This window comes from Lynx canadensis, chromosome A3, assembly GCF_007474595.2.
Source record: "Lynx canadensis isolate LIC74 chromosome A3, mLynCan4.pri.v2, whole genome shotgun sequence".
NCBI classification, from domain to species: Eukaryota; Metazoa; Chordata; class Mammalia; order Carnivora; family Felidae; genus Lynx; species Lynx canadensis.
Genome location: NC_044305.1, coordinates 104740571 through 104757833, shown reverse-complemented (window position 1 = coordinate 104757833; position 17263 = coordinate 104740571). Strand labels below are relative to the sequence as shown.

The 17263-nt window shown below is 48.1% G+C and overlaps 2 protein-coding genes across 5 annotated transcripts in view; both read left to right on the top strand.

The window, feature by feature from the left end:
* The first annotated feature begins 4212 nt into the window (after positions 1-4212).
* On the top strand, positions 4213-8830 carry ITPRIPL1 (ITPRIP like 1). Of its 3 annotated transcripts, none has more exons than XM_030311199.1 (3): positions 4213-4453; positions 4610-4722; positions 5563-8830. In XM_030311199.1, exon 3 carries the CDS (start codon positions 5577-5579, stop codon positions 7218-7220), a length of 1644 nt encoding a protein of 547 aa, XP_030167059.1. In that variant the 5' UTR covers positions 4213-4453; positions 4610-4722; positions 5563-5576; the 3' UTR covers positions 7221-8830. The 3 variants fall into 3 exon arrangements, with proteins under 3 accessions (XP_030167059.1, XP_030167060.1, XP_030167061.1); XM_030311200.1 differs by having other exon boundaries at positions 5284-8830; XM_030311201.1 differs by lacking the exon at positions 4610-4722.
* A 3590-nt stretch (positions 8831-12420) lies between these two features.
* NCAPH (non-SMC condensin I complex subunit H) overlaps positions 12421-17263 on the top strand; it is a 33248-nt gene continuing 28405 nt past the window's right edge. The window contains exons 1-2 of one of the 2 annotated variants that reach the window (XM_030311196.2): positions 12421-12619; positions 16977-17196. In XM_030311196.2, the coding sequence (XP_030167056.1) occupies positions 12601-12619; positions 16977-17196 (239 nt within the window). In that variant the 5' untranslated portion in view covers positions 12421-12600. The remainder of the gene's footprint in view (positions 12620-16976; positions 17197-17263) is intronic. The other variant, XM_030311198.2, reaches the window with a different exon arrangement.

Genomic DNA, 17263 nt, shown 5'->3' with positions numbered 1-17263 from the left:
ATTCATATTATGAATTAATATGAATGTATTCATATTAAATTGAAAGTATTCATTCTTATATTAGATTCTTACTTGCCTTTTTAGTATGTCATTACACTACAGATTAATCAATTCTTTTTCTTAAATGTTTACTTATTTTGAGAGAGAGAGAGAGAGAGAGAGAGAGCATGAGTGGGGTAGGGAAGAGAGAAAGAGGGAAGGAGGGAGAGTGAGAATCCCAAGCAGTCTCCACACTGTTAGTGCAAAGCTGGATCCGGGGCTCAGTCTCATGAACTGTGAGATCATGACCTGAGCCAAGATCAAGAATCAGACACTTAACCAACTGAGCCACCCAGGCACCCCCCCAGTTAATCACTTCTTTAAAAAAATTTTTTTTTAATGTTTACTTATTTTTGAGAGAGAGAGACACTGTGTTATGTGAGTGGGTGAAGAGCAGAGAGAGAGGGAGACACAGAATCTGAAGCAGGCTCCAGGCTCTGAGCTGTCAGCACAGAGCCGGAGGCGGGGTTGAACTCATGAATGGCGAGATCATGACCTGAGCTGAAGTTGGAAGCTTAACCGACTAAGCCACCCAGGTGCCCCCCAGATTAATGACTTCTAATTGAAGATCGTGTGGAAGATCCTCAATTGCAAAGTTAAATGGATTTTGAAATATAGAAGTATTCTTTCCACTTGCACTGATGTCTGACTAACTCTGCTGGAACTGTAGTTTGAGCTCAGAAAATATATCTGCTACAAATTTAGGTAGGAATGGACATCTTGCTTCTTGTTTAATCTTTTGACAGCGCTGGAAGTGTAAAAAGCAGCTTGGTATTACTTGTGACTGTTTGTTAAAATGATTTGGTCCGAGAATAAATTTCATATGTAAATGCCATTTTGACTTGTAAATTTATGTTGACTTCATTAAGAAACAGTCTCAAATCTACAACAAAAAGCTGATTTCCAAAGTTGTTCAGTGTTGGATAAGACTAGCTGAGGGCAGTTCTTGTTTAGAAAAAAATGTGTTCTACATTTTTTTAAGTTTATTTTGAGAGAGAGAGAGAGAAAAAAAAAAAACATGAGTGGGGGAGGGGCAGAGGCAGAGAGAGAGAGGGAGAAAGAGAATCCTAAGCAGGCTCTGCACTGTCAGCGGGGAGCCTGATGCAGGGCTTGAACCCACCAACTGTGAGATCATGACCTGAGCCAAAGTCGGATGCTTAAGCCGACTGAGCCACCCACGTGCCCCTTGTTTAGAAAAATTTTAATCTCATCCCCAAGCTCGAAAAGATTGTAAACTGATAATGATGGTAGGGCAAGTCAAGATACTCAGTATCTATTTCTGATGGAACTTCCCAGAACTGACGATTTTTAAGTCCATGAGAATGAACAAAGTTTACCATTGACACTAGTGGTTCACAAATACATGACAGATTCAAATATTTTCCACAAAGTACCTGCCAATGAATAATATGACGAATAACCATAGGCTTCAAACACCTGACATTTTCGCAAGCTTTGTAAATTTGCCTATCTAAGCCTTTTTCTGTTCCGTGTTTTTTTATTACCATCGGTTGTAACATATATTAACAGATTCCACGTCAGGTTGTACTGAATTAGTGTTTTCTCAGCTTTGAAATATTCTTGGGGCACCTGGGTGGCTCAGTTGGTTACGCGTCCAACTTCAGCTCAGGTCATGATCTCACAGTTCATGAGTTTGAGCCCCGCATCGGGCTCTGCGCTGACAGCTCAGAGCCTGGAGCCTGCTTCAGATCCTGTGTCTCCCTCTTTCTCCATTCCTCCCCCAGTCGCACTCTGTCTCTCCTCTCTCTCTCTCAAAAATAAATAGGGATTAAAAAAAAATTTTTTTAAGAAATATTCCTGGTTGTCCCATGCAGACTATTCATAAAGTCTAATTCTTCAGTAATTGCAAACTCTGCATTGGCTTCCTGAATAAACAGCAGCAACTCAGGCGCCTGGGTGCCTCAGCTGTTGAGCATCTGACTTCCGTTCAAGTCATGATCTCATGGTTTGTGAGTTCAAGCCCCGCATCTGGTGAACACGAGTCCGCCTTCAGGTAAAACATGAACCCCGTTTCAGCTAAGCCCCACTTCTCTCTCTGCCCATCTTGGGACTGCCCCTGCTGGGATTCTCTCTCTCTCTCTCAAAAACAAACAAACAACAACAACAACAAAAAACAGCAATAACTGAGCAGTATTAGTAACATTTGCCGATTCATCAAGCCAAAGAAAAATCACTCAGAATCATGTGACCTGTTTTTAAATTGATTTCTTTTTTTTTAAAGTAGGCTTCATGCCCAGCACAGAGCCCAACACGGGGCTCAAACTCATGACCCTGGGATCAAGACCTGAGCTGAGATCACGTGTTGGACGCTTAACTGACTGAACCACCCAGGAGCCCCTAAATTGATTATTGATGTTTCTACCCACATTCTCAATTCTTTGAGCAACTCTTCTCACCAAAACACTAATAGTCTTTATTTTTACTTTTGTTTATTTAAGTTATCCCTGCACCCAATGTGGGGCTCGAACTCATGACCCTGAGATCGAGAGTCACATACTTCTCCAACTGAGCCAGCCAGGTGCCCCCAAAAACACTAATAGTCTCAAACACATTTTAGGTTTTGCAGGCCAAGAGGCAGAATCGTACATAGGTTATGAAGGTACTTACGTTCTAGGTCTTATTTTCCAATGATAAAAATAAAACTATTTGGGGGGGAAACTACCATGTTTCCTTCCTTGACAAGGGTCAATCCCACCACAGTGGAATTCAACTGTTAAAATGAGTGGCCACTGCCAGTTTCCTCATGTCATTTGTGTACAATCACCAATTAGCATCAATGCCAAGGTGTTCAAGTGACTCGATTTTCTTTTAATCCCACTAAGCCAGCAATCACTTCACATTATGCTGAAGAAGAAAAATCACCAAAAACAGGCCAAGAAATGTTCACTGCTAGAGGGCTTCTTGCTGCTTTAAGTGTGATATTTACATGGATGAATATTTCTCCAGCTTGGAGTTTATCTGCTATAGCAACCAACTTCATGAGCACGAACGAGCAAATGTCTTCTGACATGACAATCACTTTTGAAACAAACCCTTATTTGATCATGACACATTTTTAAACATGTGGCTTTAAACACCATTGTTTCGCACACCCTGAAATGTATTTTTTTCATCCCAACGTTGTCATAAAAAAAATAATAGAAAATTTCATTGTCATTGCCTGATAGCACTAATGCTTAGTGGTAGTAGCCCTCAAGTTCATAAAAATTAACTTTGGAACTTCAGTCATGGTCAGCCAGAAGACAGTCTTTCCTCCTCCACAGGGAAATAAGTGTTTTTGGAAGCACTGTCCAAGTTGTTTGGGGCCACCTCTACATTGCCACTGGATAAGGAGGCCTGAAACTTGACTGTCTTCCGGAAGAAGGACTTTGGTTAATAAGCATGGAAAGATATCACTTCCTTTTCTCCTTGGTTAGCTGACGCAGGACAGGAAGGCCGGGGGTTCTTCAGCCTCTCTGGGAAATCCCTTCTGTTGGGATATCTTAGTGTATTATAAATCTTGTCCAGTTTCCACACTTCATGAAGTTTTCCTTTATACGCCATCTCATCAACAGAGCTACCCCGGAGGTTTAGGATTCTTACTCCTACGTAGTGAGTGACAAGTAAGGCCTCAAGCCAGGTCTTTGCGTTCTGTCTGGTCCTTTAATGACAACCACCTCCATAGGAGAAAGGAGGTGGGGAAAGACACCTGAGCCTGGGCGTGGGCTGGGGGTGAGAGGCACCTTATGGACCTTGTCGACACACCTCAGCTCCTGTGCCGTTTTGCGCAGGACGAACCCGAAGAGGGAATGACGCGCACTGTCCCCCCCACCCGTCAATTCCTATTTATGCCACGATCCTCTTCGCTGTACATGTACGGTGCGTTCCAAATTCCCAGTAAGTATATCCTCGGCGAACCGAGCTGCGTGAAGCCGGCAACCGGCACTGCAGTTGCCCCTGGCACCACCCCCAGGGGCGTGCGCGCCCCTCGGCTGTGAGTCCGAGACCGCAACCCCTCCGCTCTGCACACGACCCCGCGGGAGTCGGAGCGGCGGACAGAAGGCGCGCGTACGCGATCAGGGCCACCGGGGCCCCAGGGCGGCGCTCCCGCTGCGCGCTGGGCGGTGGGGTTGGGGTAGGAGGAGCTTGGGAGGGGCGGAGCCTGGACGGCGGGATCCGCGGTGCGGGGCCCGCGCCCACGGAGCGGCGCCCGGCGCGGTGGGGTCTCCCAGGCGGGCCGAGCACTGGCAATCGGGCCCTCGGACAAGATGGTGTGTTCCCCGGGAGAGGAGAGTGGGGCTACTCCCCCGGGCGGCCCCGGCGAGGCACACGGAGCTCCCACCCCGCCGGGAAAAAGGCGGGGGCGGTCAGGCCGCACTGTCTCTTTAAGACCGTGTTCCCGCTAACACCGACGGTGAGTAACCTGGCCCCAAGTCCTGGGAGAAACCCCCAGAAGGGTAGGCGGATGGGAATAGAGATCTCTGGGCGTGGAGTTTGGGGAAGTTATGAATGGGAGGGGGCACCCTGCTTTGAACCACAGCCCAGCCCCGTACCTTGTAAATTTTAACAGAGCTCCTGGAGCGGGCAGTGAGACTAAGCAAGGCCAAGTTCCAAAGGGAGGAGAGTCCCTCCACCTGGCTTCAGCGCCCACACGGCATAGTCCTTCGTAATCTCGTAATCTCGGTAAGCCCAGTAATTTGTGGGGGTGAATGCAAGAAGCTTCCGGCCTCGTGGTGGGTGGGGAGGCAGAGGATCCGATGACTGCTGACTGTCAAGTGGCTTTGGGCAGCTGGTTCTTCATGAACTTTCCTGGGCTGAGAGGTGGAGCCTTCCCTGCCTATGCGTCTGGCCCATGGAAGAAGGGGCATACAGCATAATAAGCCTTAGGACCTCAGAGAGAGAGCACAGCAGGAATCAGTGGAGAGGAGGATGGCAGGACTGTACCTCCCTGGTGCCCACTGGCAGTTGCCCCACTGGGCACGAGGGAGGAGAGGCTGAGTGGCCTGATGACACAGGGTGAGCAGAATGAGGATTGTGAAGTCACAGAAGTGGGATGCTACAGCTGGGGGCCTGGGGTTGGCTGCCTGGCAAGAGGAAAGGTGTTGCCCAGGAAGATCAGTACTTTCTGCCAGTAGAAGGCCCTCTGGGATCAGCAGGGCACGGTGCCTTCCTGGTGCCCACGGTGGACTGATGAGTCGGGTGAGGCCACCCTACCACAAGGGTCCCCCTCCCTATTCTACACAGGAATGAAAACAGTCCTGGGTCCATACTCTGGAAGCCTAAATACCACCCACACCATGTGGAAGGAAAGCAGAAAGACTGAGTGGCACATCTTGCTGATCCCATTTCTCCCAGACCACCTCCTGGGCAGACCCTTGCTCTGTCCATGCCCAGTTCTATGAGCTTTCTGTTTGTCCTGAGTACCTTCCAGGATTTGGGGTTCCAGGGCTCTGGGGAGTACGCACTGGAGAGCAGATGAATCCCGAAGATCACCACTGACTCCCACCCTCCTAACTTCTCCAGATGCAGAGGCCTCCATGGCTGTGATAAGCCTTCTGTTCCTGGCAGTGATGTATGTTGTTCACCACCCCTTGATGGTCAGCGACCGGATGGACCTGGACACACTAGCCAGAAGTCGGCAGCTGGAGAAGCGGATGAGCGAGGAGATGCGCCAGTTGGAGCTAGAGTTTGAAGAGAGAAAGCGGGCAGCTGAGCAGAAGCAGAAGGCAGAGAACTTCTGGAGAGGAGACACATCCAGTGACCAGTTAGTGTTGGGGAAGCAAGACATGGGGTGGCCATTCCAGGCTGATGGCCAGGAGGGGCCACTGGGCTGGCTGCTGGGAAACCTGTGGAATGCAGGCCTCTTCTGCCTTTTTCTCGTCTTTGAGCTCCTGCGACAGAACATGCAGCATGAGCCGGCCTTTGATTCCAGCAGCGATGAGGAGGAGGAGGAAGTCCGTGTTGTGCCCGTCACCTCCTATAACTGGCTTACTGACTTCCCCTCGAGGGAGGCCCTGGAATCCTTTTACAAACACTATGTCCAGAATGTCACCCGTGATCTGTCCTGCACCTGCGAATTCGTAGAGAGCTTTGTGGATGACCTCATTGAGGCCTGTCGGGTGCTCAGCCGCCGGGAGGCTCACCCACAGCTGGAGGACTGCCTGGGCATCGGGGCTGCCTTTGAGAAATGGGGAACCCTTCACGAGACTCAGAAATTTGATATCCTGGTGCCCATTGTCCCTCCGCAGGGCACTATGTTTGTGCTGGAGATGAGGGATCTGACCCTAGGCCGCCGCTGTGGCTCTGTGCTGGTGGAGTCGGAATGTGTGTGCAAGCGTGAGAAGATTCTGGGGGACGTGCTGTGCCTGGTGCACCACCACAGGGATCGCTCGGCTCTCCTAAGCAAGTGTAGCAGCACCATCAAGGTGGCTCTCTGCACTGGCTCCCACCTGGACGTGTGCAAGACAGTACAGTGGTTCCGGAACATGATGGGCAATGCCTGGGCCCTTGTGGCCCACAAGTATGACTTTAAGCTCAGCCTCCCACCGTCTACCACCTCCTGCAAGCTCAGGCTGGACTACCGCTCAGGCCGCTTTCTCTCCATCCACTTGGTTCTGGGGGTGCAAAGGGAAGACACGTTGGTCTACTTGGTGAGTCAGGCTCCTGACCAGGAACAGCTCACCAGTGTGGACTGGCCTGAGTCCTTTGCAGCCTGTGAACACTTGTTCCTGAAGCTGGTAGGGCGTTTTGCTCCGGAGAACACCTGCCACCTCAAGTGCCTCCAGATCATTTTAAGTCTCCGGGACCTTCAGAGCTTACCCCAGGGAGCATCTCGTCCTATCCTCACCTCTTACCACTTCAAAACGGCCCTCATGCACCTGTTGCTGCGGCTGCCCCTAACAGACTGGCAGCACAGCATGCTCTCCCAGCGGCTCCAGGACATCCTCTGGTTCTTGGGCCGTGGCCTCCAGCAACGGTCCCTCCATCATTTCCTCATCGGTAACACCTTCCTGCCCCTGACCATCCCGATCCCTAAGACATTTCGGAATGCCGAGCCTGTCAATCTCTTCCAACACCTAGTGCTAAACCCCATGGCACACTCACAGGCAGTGGAAGAATTCCACAACCTTCTGACCCAAGTGAAAACGCTGCCCTGTGCCCCATTGGCTGGGGCACATTAATGTAAAGGCCATTAAAAAAGGGGAGAAGGTATTTCTGATTCCTCAGGCTGCCAAAGAGTTTATTTTTCAGGACACGTCAGTGGTATGTGTGATGTTTACCTTGCCAGTGGGGGGGGCTATGATAGATGAAGACACTTTACGGGGTACCCGAAGTGCTCATAAGGATGGGGTCCAACCTGTAGGGTCTGATCTACAGTGTGTCTTCTGAGGTTTTCTTCTCCTGCCTTTTAGCATGACCCAAAGAGGGCCCAGGGAAACGGGTGTTATAGGAGGATCTTGCAGCTAGAGTTGAAATCCAGAGGCGGCCTGTGAAGTTGTGTTTTGTATCAACACTGGAAGTGAAAGAGAACCAGAGAATACCTCCGTCGCAGCTTATTCCTTTTTGTGAATGACTCCCAGCAACATTCCTTGCAACCTGGTTTCCTGGTTGAACTGTTAGTTTAATTCACATCCAAGGTGACAGCGCATCATTTTATCCTAAATACCTGTGAAGGCAATTGCTCGTATGTTAGGATCTAATTTTTCAGACCTTCTCTATTTGAAGATATAACCAAGATGTTTGTTTTCCTTTTTCTTAATTTAGCCCTATTTTCATATAATATATGAAGTAGAATATAATACAGCTGTTTTTATGAATCTGAAAGAAAACTCCCACTACTAGCCAAAGAATTCATTAGCACTGATTCACAAATATTAAGTCAATGGTGATCTATTTCATAATTGTGTAAATTTAGTAAATTTAGTGTATTAACTAAAATTAATGACATAGCCAGCATCTAACAAGCTTCTCAAGCCTGGAACCAATGTTATAAAACCCTTACAGAGGACAGTCTTTTTTTTTGGCGGGGTGGGGGGCGGGTGGCTCTGAGATGAACAATTAGTGTTTCTAAAGGGAGCCATTTGTTTTGTCAAATGAAAAGGTTTAACCCCCATGTGTAGCCGTGCTTTTTCTCAGTCTGTTAATGCCTTTGTATTCTCTTTTCAAAGATGACAAAGGGAGTTTTTTGAACTATGTTTGCGGTTTTGCAAAGCAGGATCATCACAATCCAGGCCAGTTGCCAGGGTCGGACAGGAAGGGACTGTGGAGCAGTCCAGCTCCAACAAAGTCGTGAGTCTGAAGATACGATTGGTGGATTTTTCCCTTCTTTCAAAAACCTGGGGATCCTCATGAGGAGGCTTAAGAAAAGTGACTGTAGTTGTGGGTGTGGTTGTTTTGGAAATAACAATGCTGTTCCTTCCCTGCATGCCAGGAAGATCTGGGGAGGAGAACCTGGCCGCACATTTAACTCGGTCACAGGGGGGTTTAGATGCTGGCCTTGTGGGCTTTTGCTGTATCCACACCCCTCCCATGGCAAAATTAAATTACAAATTTATGTCCCAGAAGCTGATGCGAGTCAATATTTGAGGCTCCTACCACACATTAATGGCTGTGCTCCCGTGTTATCTGCTGACATCTGCCAGGTACTGCTTTCAAGCTAAGATGCAGTGATGGTTGGTTCCATGCTCGTTGGGATTTTGATGTTTTAGAAACATCCATATTCTTTTTGTTTAGAAAACAATTTGTTGATGTTTTAGTTCTGAATCAATAAAGGAAGTTATTTTGTGTGTCAGTTGGAATCTACATAATAACACACACAGAAGACCAGTATTCTCACATGCCTGTTCCCAAGATGTTCATGTTCTCCTGATAGCTTCATCCAGTACATCCTGCTATTTCTCAATGCACCTTGAACCAGTCTGCCCTGAGGTTTCCCAGTGGCATGGCCAGTAGCCAGGAAAGAATAATTCAGAATGTTATTCATTTTCATGGTGCCCAAACCAAAATATCAGCCAATTTAAAAGACTACAAACAACATGCAGAAGCTGTAGGAGGCACAAATCTGTCAAGTTGAAAGTATGATGTTCTAGAGCTCTGTGGTTTCCAGTCTAGTAAGAGGTAAGAAAACAGGAGCGAACAGAAGACAACAAAGGGAACAGTCAGCGAAGCTTGGGTGGGGCAGAGGGTGTTAAGAACGAGTATAGAAAAAACAAGTAGTAATGGAAAGAACAGAACTGTTGTGCTCTGGGAATACTCTTACAATGAAAGGGGAAACTTCTCTAGATAATTTAGGAAGCTGAGCTTTATTCTAAAACAATTCCTGGCCGGCACCCAGGATACAACAGGAGTTCTAGTAATGGTTATACTTAATGTTCATTGAGCATTGCCAATGGTCCAGGCACTGTTCTTAATGCTCAGTTACCTCTAAGTGAGGTAACTCATTTAGTCCTCACACTATAGCACCATGAAGTGAGGGCTTTATCCCTTCCATTTTCCCTATGAGGAAACTGAGGCACAGAAATGGTACACACTGGGGCGCCTGGGTGGCTCAGTCGGTTAAGCGTCCGACTCTTGGTTTCGGTTCAGATCATGATCTCACAGTTCCTGGGTTTGAACCCTGCGTTGGGCTCTGTGCTGAGAGTGGGGAGCTTGCTTGGGATTCTCTCTCTGTCCCTCCCCAACTCGCGCTGTCTCTGTCTCTCTCAAAATAAATTTAAAAAAGAAAAAGAAATGGTACACAACTTCCCCAAGGTCACATAGCTAGTAAAAGGCAGAGCCCAGAGGAAAGTGCATGTCCTAGCAACCTTCTAGCATGGTCTTGGGAATATCAAGATGTAGGAGTTAACATGCTTTGAAAAGCTAAAAGCACTACATTAAGATAAAGGGTGGTATGTTGTTTAGAAATTCTAGAAGACAGAAATTGTTGGTCCTTAGCCCAGTCTTTAGGTCAGGAGTTTCGTATCACATACAAAAATTAAAGGCATTTGCTCAGAGGCCAAAATGAACGTAAAGCCATTTGCACTACATGCCTGTTGAGCCCCAGTGACTTGTTTATATCATGAACTACATTATGATACAAGCCAGCTGCAGGATGGAAGGTCAGGGCCAATTTGAAGCCGAAAGATTGTTCAGGTCGGCAACCAATAATAGTATCGTTCCTCACCTAAAGGTTTTTGCCATTCATTTCGGGGAAGTAGATCTTGGTAAGGAGTGAAATGGGGAAGGGGAATGGCCCCAGTACTGCTTTTCTGGCAGAGCAGGAGTGGGGGTGGGAGGCACTACTTGGGGTGTGTGCAGAGCAATTGAGTTTTGCATACCACTCAAACCACTGATAAATCATTCAATCTTTTGGCACCCTCCACCCAACTAACCCCTCGAGAAACAAAGACGGCATTCAGATCTGGAGGTGAATGACCCGCCTGCAGGGGGTGGAGCTGGCTCTCCCTCCCAGCACAGGGAGCCCCAAGCAGTCCAGTGAAGGGGTATTATCTTCAATGTTTTATAAACAGAAGAAAATGAGGCCCAGAGAGGTTCACATGCCCAACCGAGGATTTAAGCTTGTCTTCCCACTTCACACATTCAATACATATTCAGGCACTTGCTGTATCCGGGGCTAGCACCGGGCCCTGGGAAAACAATGGCTTCATCCTCATGGAACTGACAACCTGTGGAGGAGATAGACATGAAATAGTCACACCAGCGGATGTGAAATTTCAAAGGTGACAAGTTCCACTAAAACTTCCAGTAAGGACACTTGAGCGTATCAAGGAAGGCTTCCCTGAGGAAGTGATGTGAGCTGAAACTTGACAGGTGCCAACTGGGTGAAGATGGGGTTGAGATCCTATGTGGAGGACATGTGCACATGGCATGTGCAGAGGCCTTGTGGGAATGGGCATGATGAGGGAGAGTCTGATGGAAGGCCCAAGTGTCTGGAGGGCAGGAAGTAAGCGGAGGCAAGGTGCAAGATGAAGCTGGAGAGGCTGCAGGGACCAGACCCTGTAGGGCCTTCTAGACCACTTTAGAAGTTCCCAGAGCAATGGAACTTTTGAATGGTTTGAGACTTTGGGAAGTGACAGGTCGGTACTTAGCAACAGGTACTTAGCAACAACCACCCTGGGTGCAATGAGGAGGGTGTCCGAGCAGGTGTGGAGCTGCTGAAGACCAGCAAGAAGGTAATATGGATGAAAAAGAGACGCAGAGTTGAAGAGCTTTTTAGGAAGTAAAAAGAGTTCAACAACAGATTGTGTATAGAGAGTAAGGCATCCAGTATGGCTCCTGGGTGCTGATTTGGGTCCCTGGGTGGCTGGTAGAATCATTCACTGAAAGACACTGTAAACCTGCGTTCTTCTCTCTATTCCACACTGCCTTGCGCTAAAGATTTGAAGGTGGTCACTATTTGTGCAAAAGCAAATAGGCTTATGAAGAGGTTTTCAACAAAGGGTAGTACTTTTAATGACTGAGGGGCACTGATGGCATTCAGCGGACAAATGGTGTGGAGGTTGCTGAACAGTCCTACAGAGTCCCACGTGTCAAGAATTGTTTCACCCTGAATACCAATAACACCCTTGAGGGGAAACACTGCATAAAATGCCAGATGTGTGTTGTAAGAAATAATGGGGGCAGGGTGGTGCCTGAGTGGCTCAGCCAGTTAGGCTCTTGATTTTGGCTCAGGTCATGACCTCAGAGCCCATGGGATTAAGCCCCAGGTCCGGCTCCGTGTTGACAGTGCAGATCCTGCTTGGGATTCTCTTTCTCTCTCTCAAAATAAATAAAAAACAAAAAAGAAATTATGGGATATTCTAGAGATATTTGGGGAAATTGCCCTGGCCTTTCCTCCCATAATACGATTCTTGGGATCAGAAGAAGAATGGATAGGTGCCAATTATACCCATCTCATTTCTGACCTTAACCTTTTCTTTAGTGTGGCAGGGGTAGGAGTGTGTGTGTGCGGGGGGGGGGGGGGGGGGGTGTAGATATCCATTAAGCTTTTCACAAGAATATGAGTAAAAATGATGGCCTTCATTCAAAACTGTATATACATTTCGCACCTGTCCTTCGCCTGCCCAATCCGTCCATTGTGTTGTTGGCTCCTTCTCACCTCTGTCCCATACCCCATCCATCGCTTTCTACATCCTTAGTGTTTTGCTGCCCTCATCATACAGGTCACTATGAGAAATTAACCTTGTTTCCTAGTAATCTGCCCCCATCGTTAGAAAGTGAATTGCGTGAAAGCACTGTCTTCCCCCGTCCTGCTCCGCGCTGGAGCCCAGCTAGTGGGCTAGTGCCCAGTTCCGCGTCTAAGCTCGAAAAGAGGGAGTTTTCATGCTATTTCAGGGAGTCCATGGACCCTCTACAGTGCGCTCAAGGGAACCGAGCAGGAAACCAGCCATTCCAAGCAGCACACTAGTGCACAGCCCGGCACACCCCCTTTACGGGCAGAGGATGAGGCGGCCTGCGCAGGCCCGCTTCTGGCCCCGCCCACGGTAAACGTCACCGCGGCCGTTACGCCGTTAAAGCGTCTCGGCGCGCGATTTAAAACCAGCTCCAGACAGGGAGAGCGAGATGGGGCCTCCCTGCCCAGGTGAGGTTGAGCGGGTGCGGGGTGCCGCTGGAAGGGGTCGGCGTGAAGCGGTGCTCCGGGCGGGCAGGGTCGGCGGGCGGACTGAGCGGGAGGTGCGGATATTCTCGGCCTAGTTGTTGGTCTTGGGCTCTGCTGGTGGAGGGAGAGGCAGGCGCCGAGAGGAAGAGGCGGGAAGGAAGAGTGGGGGAGGGGTGTGCCCTGCCAATCAGGACACGGCTTCAGTCGGCGTCCGGAGCGCGTGGGCCGATCCCCACTCGTCCGTACGGTCGCTGGGTGTGGGGCGACCTTTCCTGTAGGCTTCTATGCCGTGTGCGATGTCTCTCCGTTGAAACGGTGGTTTTCCTGAGCCTGCCGTACGCTTCGCGTACGCGTGCATGTATTTTTGCATTCATTCAGTAAGCGCTGAGCGCTCCCTTTGGGCCAAACCCTCTGTCAGGTGCAGAGATACAGTAAAGAACAAAACAGATAAGATCCCAACCTCTTGGAGCTTGTATTCTAGTTGGGGAGCCAGTTAAACGAAAGAATTGCGCATGAGGCTGAGTGCTGTGATTGAGAATAGCAGAGTAAGGGGAGGGGCCCCTTTCATTTGAGGATGCAAGGAAGGTCTTAGAGCAGAGACTGGGGAACGGGTTCTAGGTAGAAGAAGCAGGTGCGATAAAAGGGCCAGGAGGAAAGAGCCTGGCCTCCGCTAGGACTAGCAACATTGTGCCTGAACAGTGAGTGAGGCCCTTGAGGTAGGCAGGGCCTTTGCAGGTCTCGGTAAAAGGTTTGGAAATTTAGAGTTACGTTTTGGACGTGGTAAATGACTCATGTGAGAGACTTTTGAACGGGTCAGTAAACATTGGGATAAGAGTTGGACACTCCGGGGAGTGATATGGGCCACTCAGGGAAGTGGCCCGCAGACTCAGGAACAAATTTGGACATCATCATCATATAGATCATAAAACCATGGGAACAGGTGAGAACGCTAGGAAGACCCTGTAAGAAAAGACACTCAGGACCAGCATTTAGAAGCTAGATAGAGAAGGGGGAGCTTAAAAAACCGTCAGAAGAGAGCGGTGACATAGAAACCAGGAGTGTTTCAAGAAGCACTTGAAGGGTTTTCATCTGTTTCACATGCTGCTGAAACCCTACAGAGAGATGAAGCCTGAAGAGTAGCCAGAAGTTGTAGGTGATAGTAACAAGATAGTTTTCATAAAGTGGTGGGGGTGGTAGCCAGACATAGAGGTTTGAAAAACGAATGGGAGGTAAGGAAGTAGATGTAGAAAGTGTCTTTGAGCTCAGTAATCATCTGAACGAGAGAAATCTGAGGAGTATTCCAAGAATTGAAGCGTGCCTCTGATCCCCATCTTGAGTTTCCCTCTTAGGTTCCTGCTTCAGTGCTTCCCTATTTCTGTTAAAGTCTTTTGTCTCAAGGTCCAACTCCCCTTCTTCTCTGGAAGTGCCCTCATCCAGATAGTAACAAGTCCTCTTGATTCATTCCCTAAATATGTCTCTTGCCTCCTTCCTTTTCTTGCCTTTCTTCCTTTGTTTTGACCTCAGAGTTAATGTTAAACATAATGTTAAACATGTTAATGTTAAACATACTCTTCAGCTTGTGGGAAGCTATCAGGGGAACATGTGAAGTTCTTCTTGTATTTTATTTATTCCCTTTTATCCCTGTGCACCACTTTTGAAAAAATTAATGTTTTTTTGAGAGAGAGAGAGAGAGAGAGAGAGAGAGAGAGAGAGGATGTGAAGGGGCTCCGCACTGACAGCAGAGAGCCCCATGTGGGCTTGAACTCACGAACAGTTGAGATCATGACCTGAGCTGAAGTCAGACACTTTAACCAACTGAGCCTACCCAGGTGCCCCAATTAATGTTTTTATTTTTAAGTTTATTTCTTTTGGGAGAGACAGAGTGTGAGCCGGGGAAGGGCAGAGAGAGAGGGAGAATCCCAAGCAGTCTCTGTGCTGTCAGCACAGAGCCTTACTCAGGGCTGTAACTCGCGAAACTGTGAGATCATGACCTGAGCTGAAATCAAGAGTGGGACGCTTAACTGACTGAGCCACCTAGCGCCCCCCCCCCCTTTGCCACTTATGTTCCCTTCCCCTTACATGGGCAACACTTAGTGTTAATTGTATATCACTTTTTTTTTTTTAATGTTTGGGTTTTTTTTGTTTGTTTTTGTTTTTTTTGACACAGAGAGAGACAGAGCATGAGCAGGGGAGGGGCAGAGAGAGAGAGAGAGAGAGAGGGAGACACAGAATCCAAAGCAGGCTCCAGGCTCCGAGCTGGCAGCACAGAGCCTGATGCGGGGCTCGAACCCACGAACCATGAGATCATGACCTGAGCTGAAGTTGGACACTTAACTGACTGAGTCACCCAGGAGCCCCTATATTTTTTACTTTTCATTGTCTGTCCCTCATGTCTCTCATGTCCTTGTTCCCCTCCTTCGTTAGCTTACATTCCCTGGTCAATCAGTATAATCACTCTGTTTCATACGCTTCTAACCCCTTCTAGCCTTTTGCCCTCTTCCAGCCTCTGTATACTTTCTTCATAAAATCACAACCCTGATTAATTCCAACTCTGCCTACTCTCCCCCTTGCCCCTGCTCACTTGATGGTCTCAAGGGGACCCTAAAGCTGCCCAGCAGTCATGCTGTATTCCCTTGTTCATCCACTCTCCTTCTCCTAGATGGCTATTCCATACCTTCCTTTCTCTCCTGAAATCTCCAGTACCTCCTCCCTGGCCCTCACCCTTAGCTACTGCGTTTTGGTTTTTATGTGCTTCTTATTTTACTAAGAAAATTAAAACAGTCCAAAAGGAACATCCACAAATGCACCGTTGTGCTTGCTCCCTTACCTGTATCTCTGTCTGTGTTGTCTGGCTTCCTTTCTCTTGCTGTGGATGGGCTTTCTGTAAGGAAAAGCAATGCTCTTACTTCCTTGAATGCATTGTTCCTTGAATGCATTGTTCAGTGACTTTTACCCTTTATTCTGCATGATCGCTGTGAATAGTGCCCCCCCCCCCCCAAAGATACCCGGAACCTTTGAATATGGTATCCTTATGTGGTAAAACAGACTTTGCTGGGGCACCTGCCTGGCTCAGTTGGAAGAGCATACAACTCTTGAATTTGGGGCTGTGAGTTGGATCCCCATGTTGGTTGTAGAGGCTACTAAATACATATATATATATATGTATACTAATACAAGATTATAATTTGAAAAGGACTTTGCAGATATGATTAGGTTAGGGGTATTGAGATGGGGAGATTATCCCAGATAATCTGGATGGGCCCAGTGCAATCTCAGTGGTCCTCATAAGAGGGATGCAGGAGGTTCACAGTCAGAAGGCAATGTGATGACAGAAACAAGAGGTTGGAGTGATGGGACGAATGTAGGCAGCCTCTAAAAGTTGAAAAAGATAGGGAAGGAGATTCTTCCCTGAAGCCTCCAGAAAGAACACAGCCCTGCTAACACCTTGATTTTAGACTCTGACTCCAGGACTGCAAGAGAATACGTTTGTATTTTTTTTTTTATTTTTTTTTTAACGTTTATTTATTTTTGAGACAGAGAGAGACAGAGCATGGACGGGGGAGGGTCAGAGAGAGGGAGACACAGAATCTGAAACAGGCTCCAGGCTCTGAGCTGTCAGCATAGACCCTGACGCGGGGCTCGAACTCACGGACCGTGAGATCATGACCTGAGCCGAAGTCGGCTGCTTAACCGACTGAGCCACCCAGGCGCCTCACGTTTGTATTGGTTTAAACCACTAAGTCTGTAGTAATTTGTTAATAGCAGCAATAGGAAACTAATACCATTTCTTTGCTTCATTCTCTCTACTAAGCTGGAGTTTTCCCACCTTAAAATTAATTTCTCAACCTCACTTCCCTTTCAACTGCTTCCCTCCCATTTTAGTCCTTCCTTATTACAACATAAGTCCTTGAAAACCTTGTCTCCATTTACTGTCTCCCAGTTTCTCTTCTCCTATCTTCCCTGGAATCTATGCCTGTTTGACTTTCTCCTCCCGCTGCTACCCTAGGAAAACGGCTATTGTCGAGGTCACCAATAAACCTCCAGGTGGTTAAATCCACTGATTGATTCTCAGCCCTTCTCGAATTTGACCTCCTTTCAGACCTCATTAATTTGTCAAGGAAGTATCAGAAGGCCATCACGCCAAGAAAAACGTAAACTATAGAGGTTCTAGCCATGGAATATTCGAGTTGGAAAAGATCTTGGTGGCAAATGTGCAGTGAACTTCCACCCCAGGAGAGGCCCCAAGCCCACTTTAGAATAGGAAATGTTCCGTGGAAGGTTTGTTGAGCAAGTGTTTTGCTCCATCATCGTCAGCCACAATGAATACCTTTTTCTTCAGAAATCCGTGGGCACCCCCACAGTACCTCCTCACCTTCAGAACGGGTGTTCTCGATGCCCCTGCCTCGGAAGGCCCCTCTCAATACTCCTGGCACCCCCGTCCTTGAAGACTTTCCCCAGAATGACGACGAAAAGGAGCGACTGCAGCGGAGACGCTCCCGAGTCCTGGACCTGCAGTTCAGTGCAGACTCGCCTCATTTGCTAGCCTCCCCATCGAGCAGGTGAGTGCATTTGGGCTGCCTCCATTGGGTGGCTGTTCTGACGTGGGTTACGTGGGTCTGGCATCTC

Bases quoted from the DNA above. Each gene is read 5' to 3' on its own strand.
- ITPRIPL1 (XM_030311201.1), top strand. From the start codon at position 5,577: ATGGCTGTGATAAGCCTTCTGTTCCTGGCAGTGATGTATGTTGTTCAC.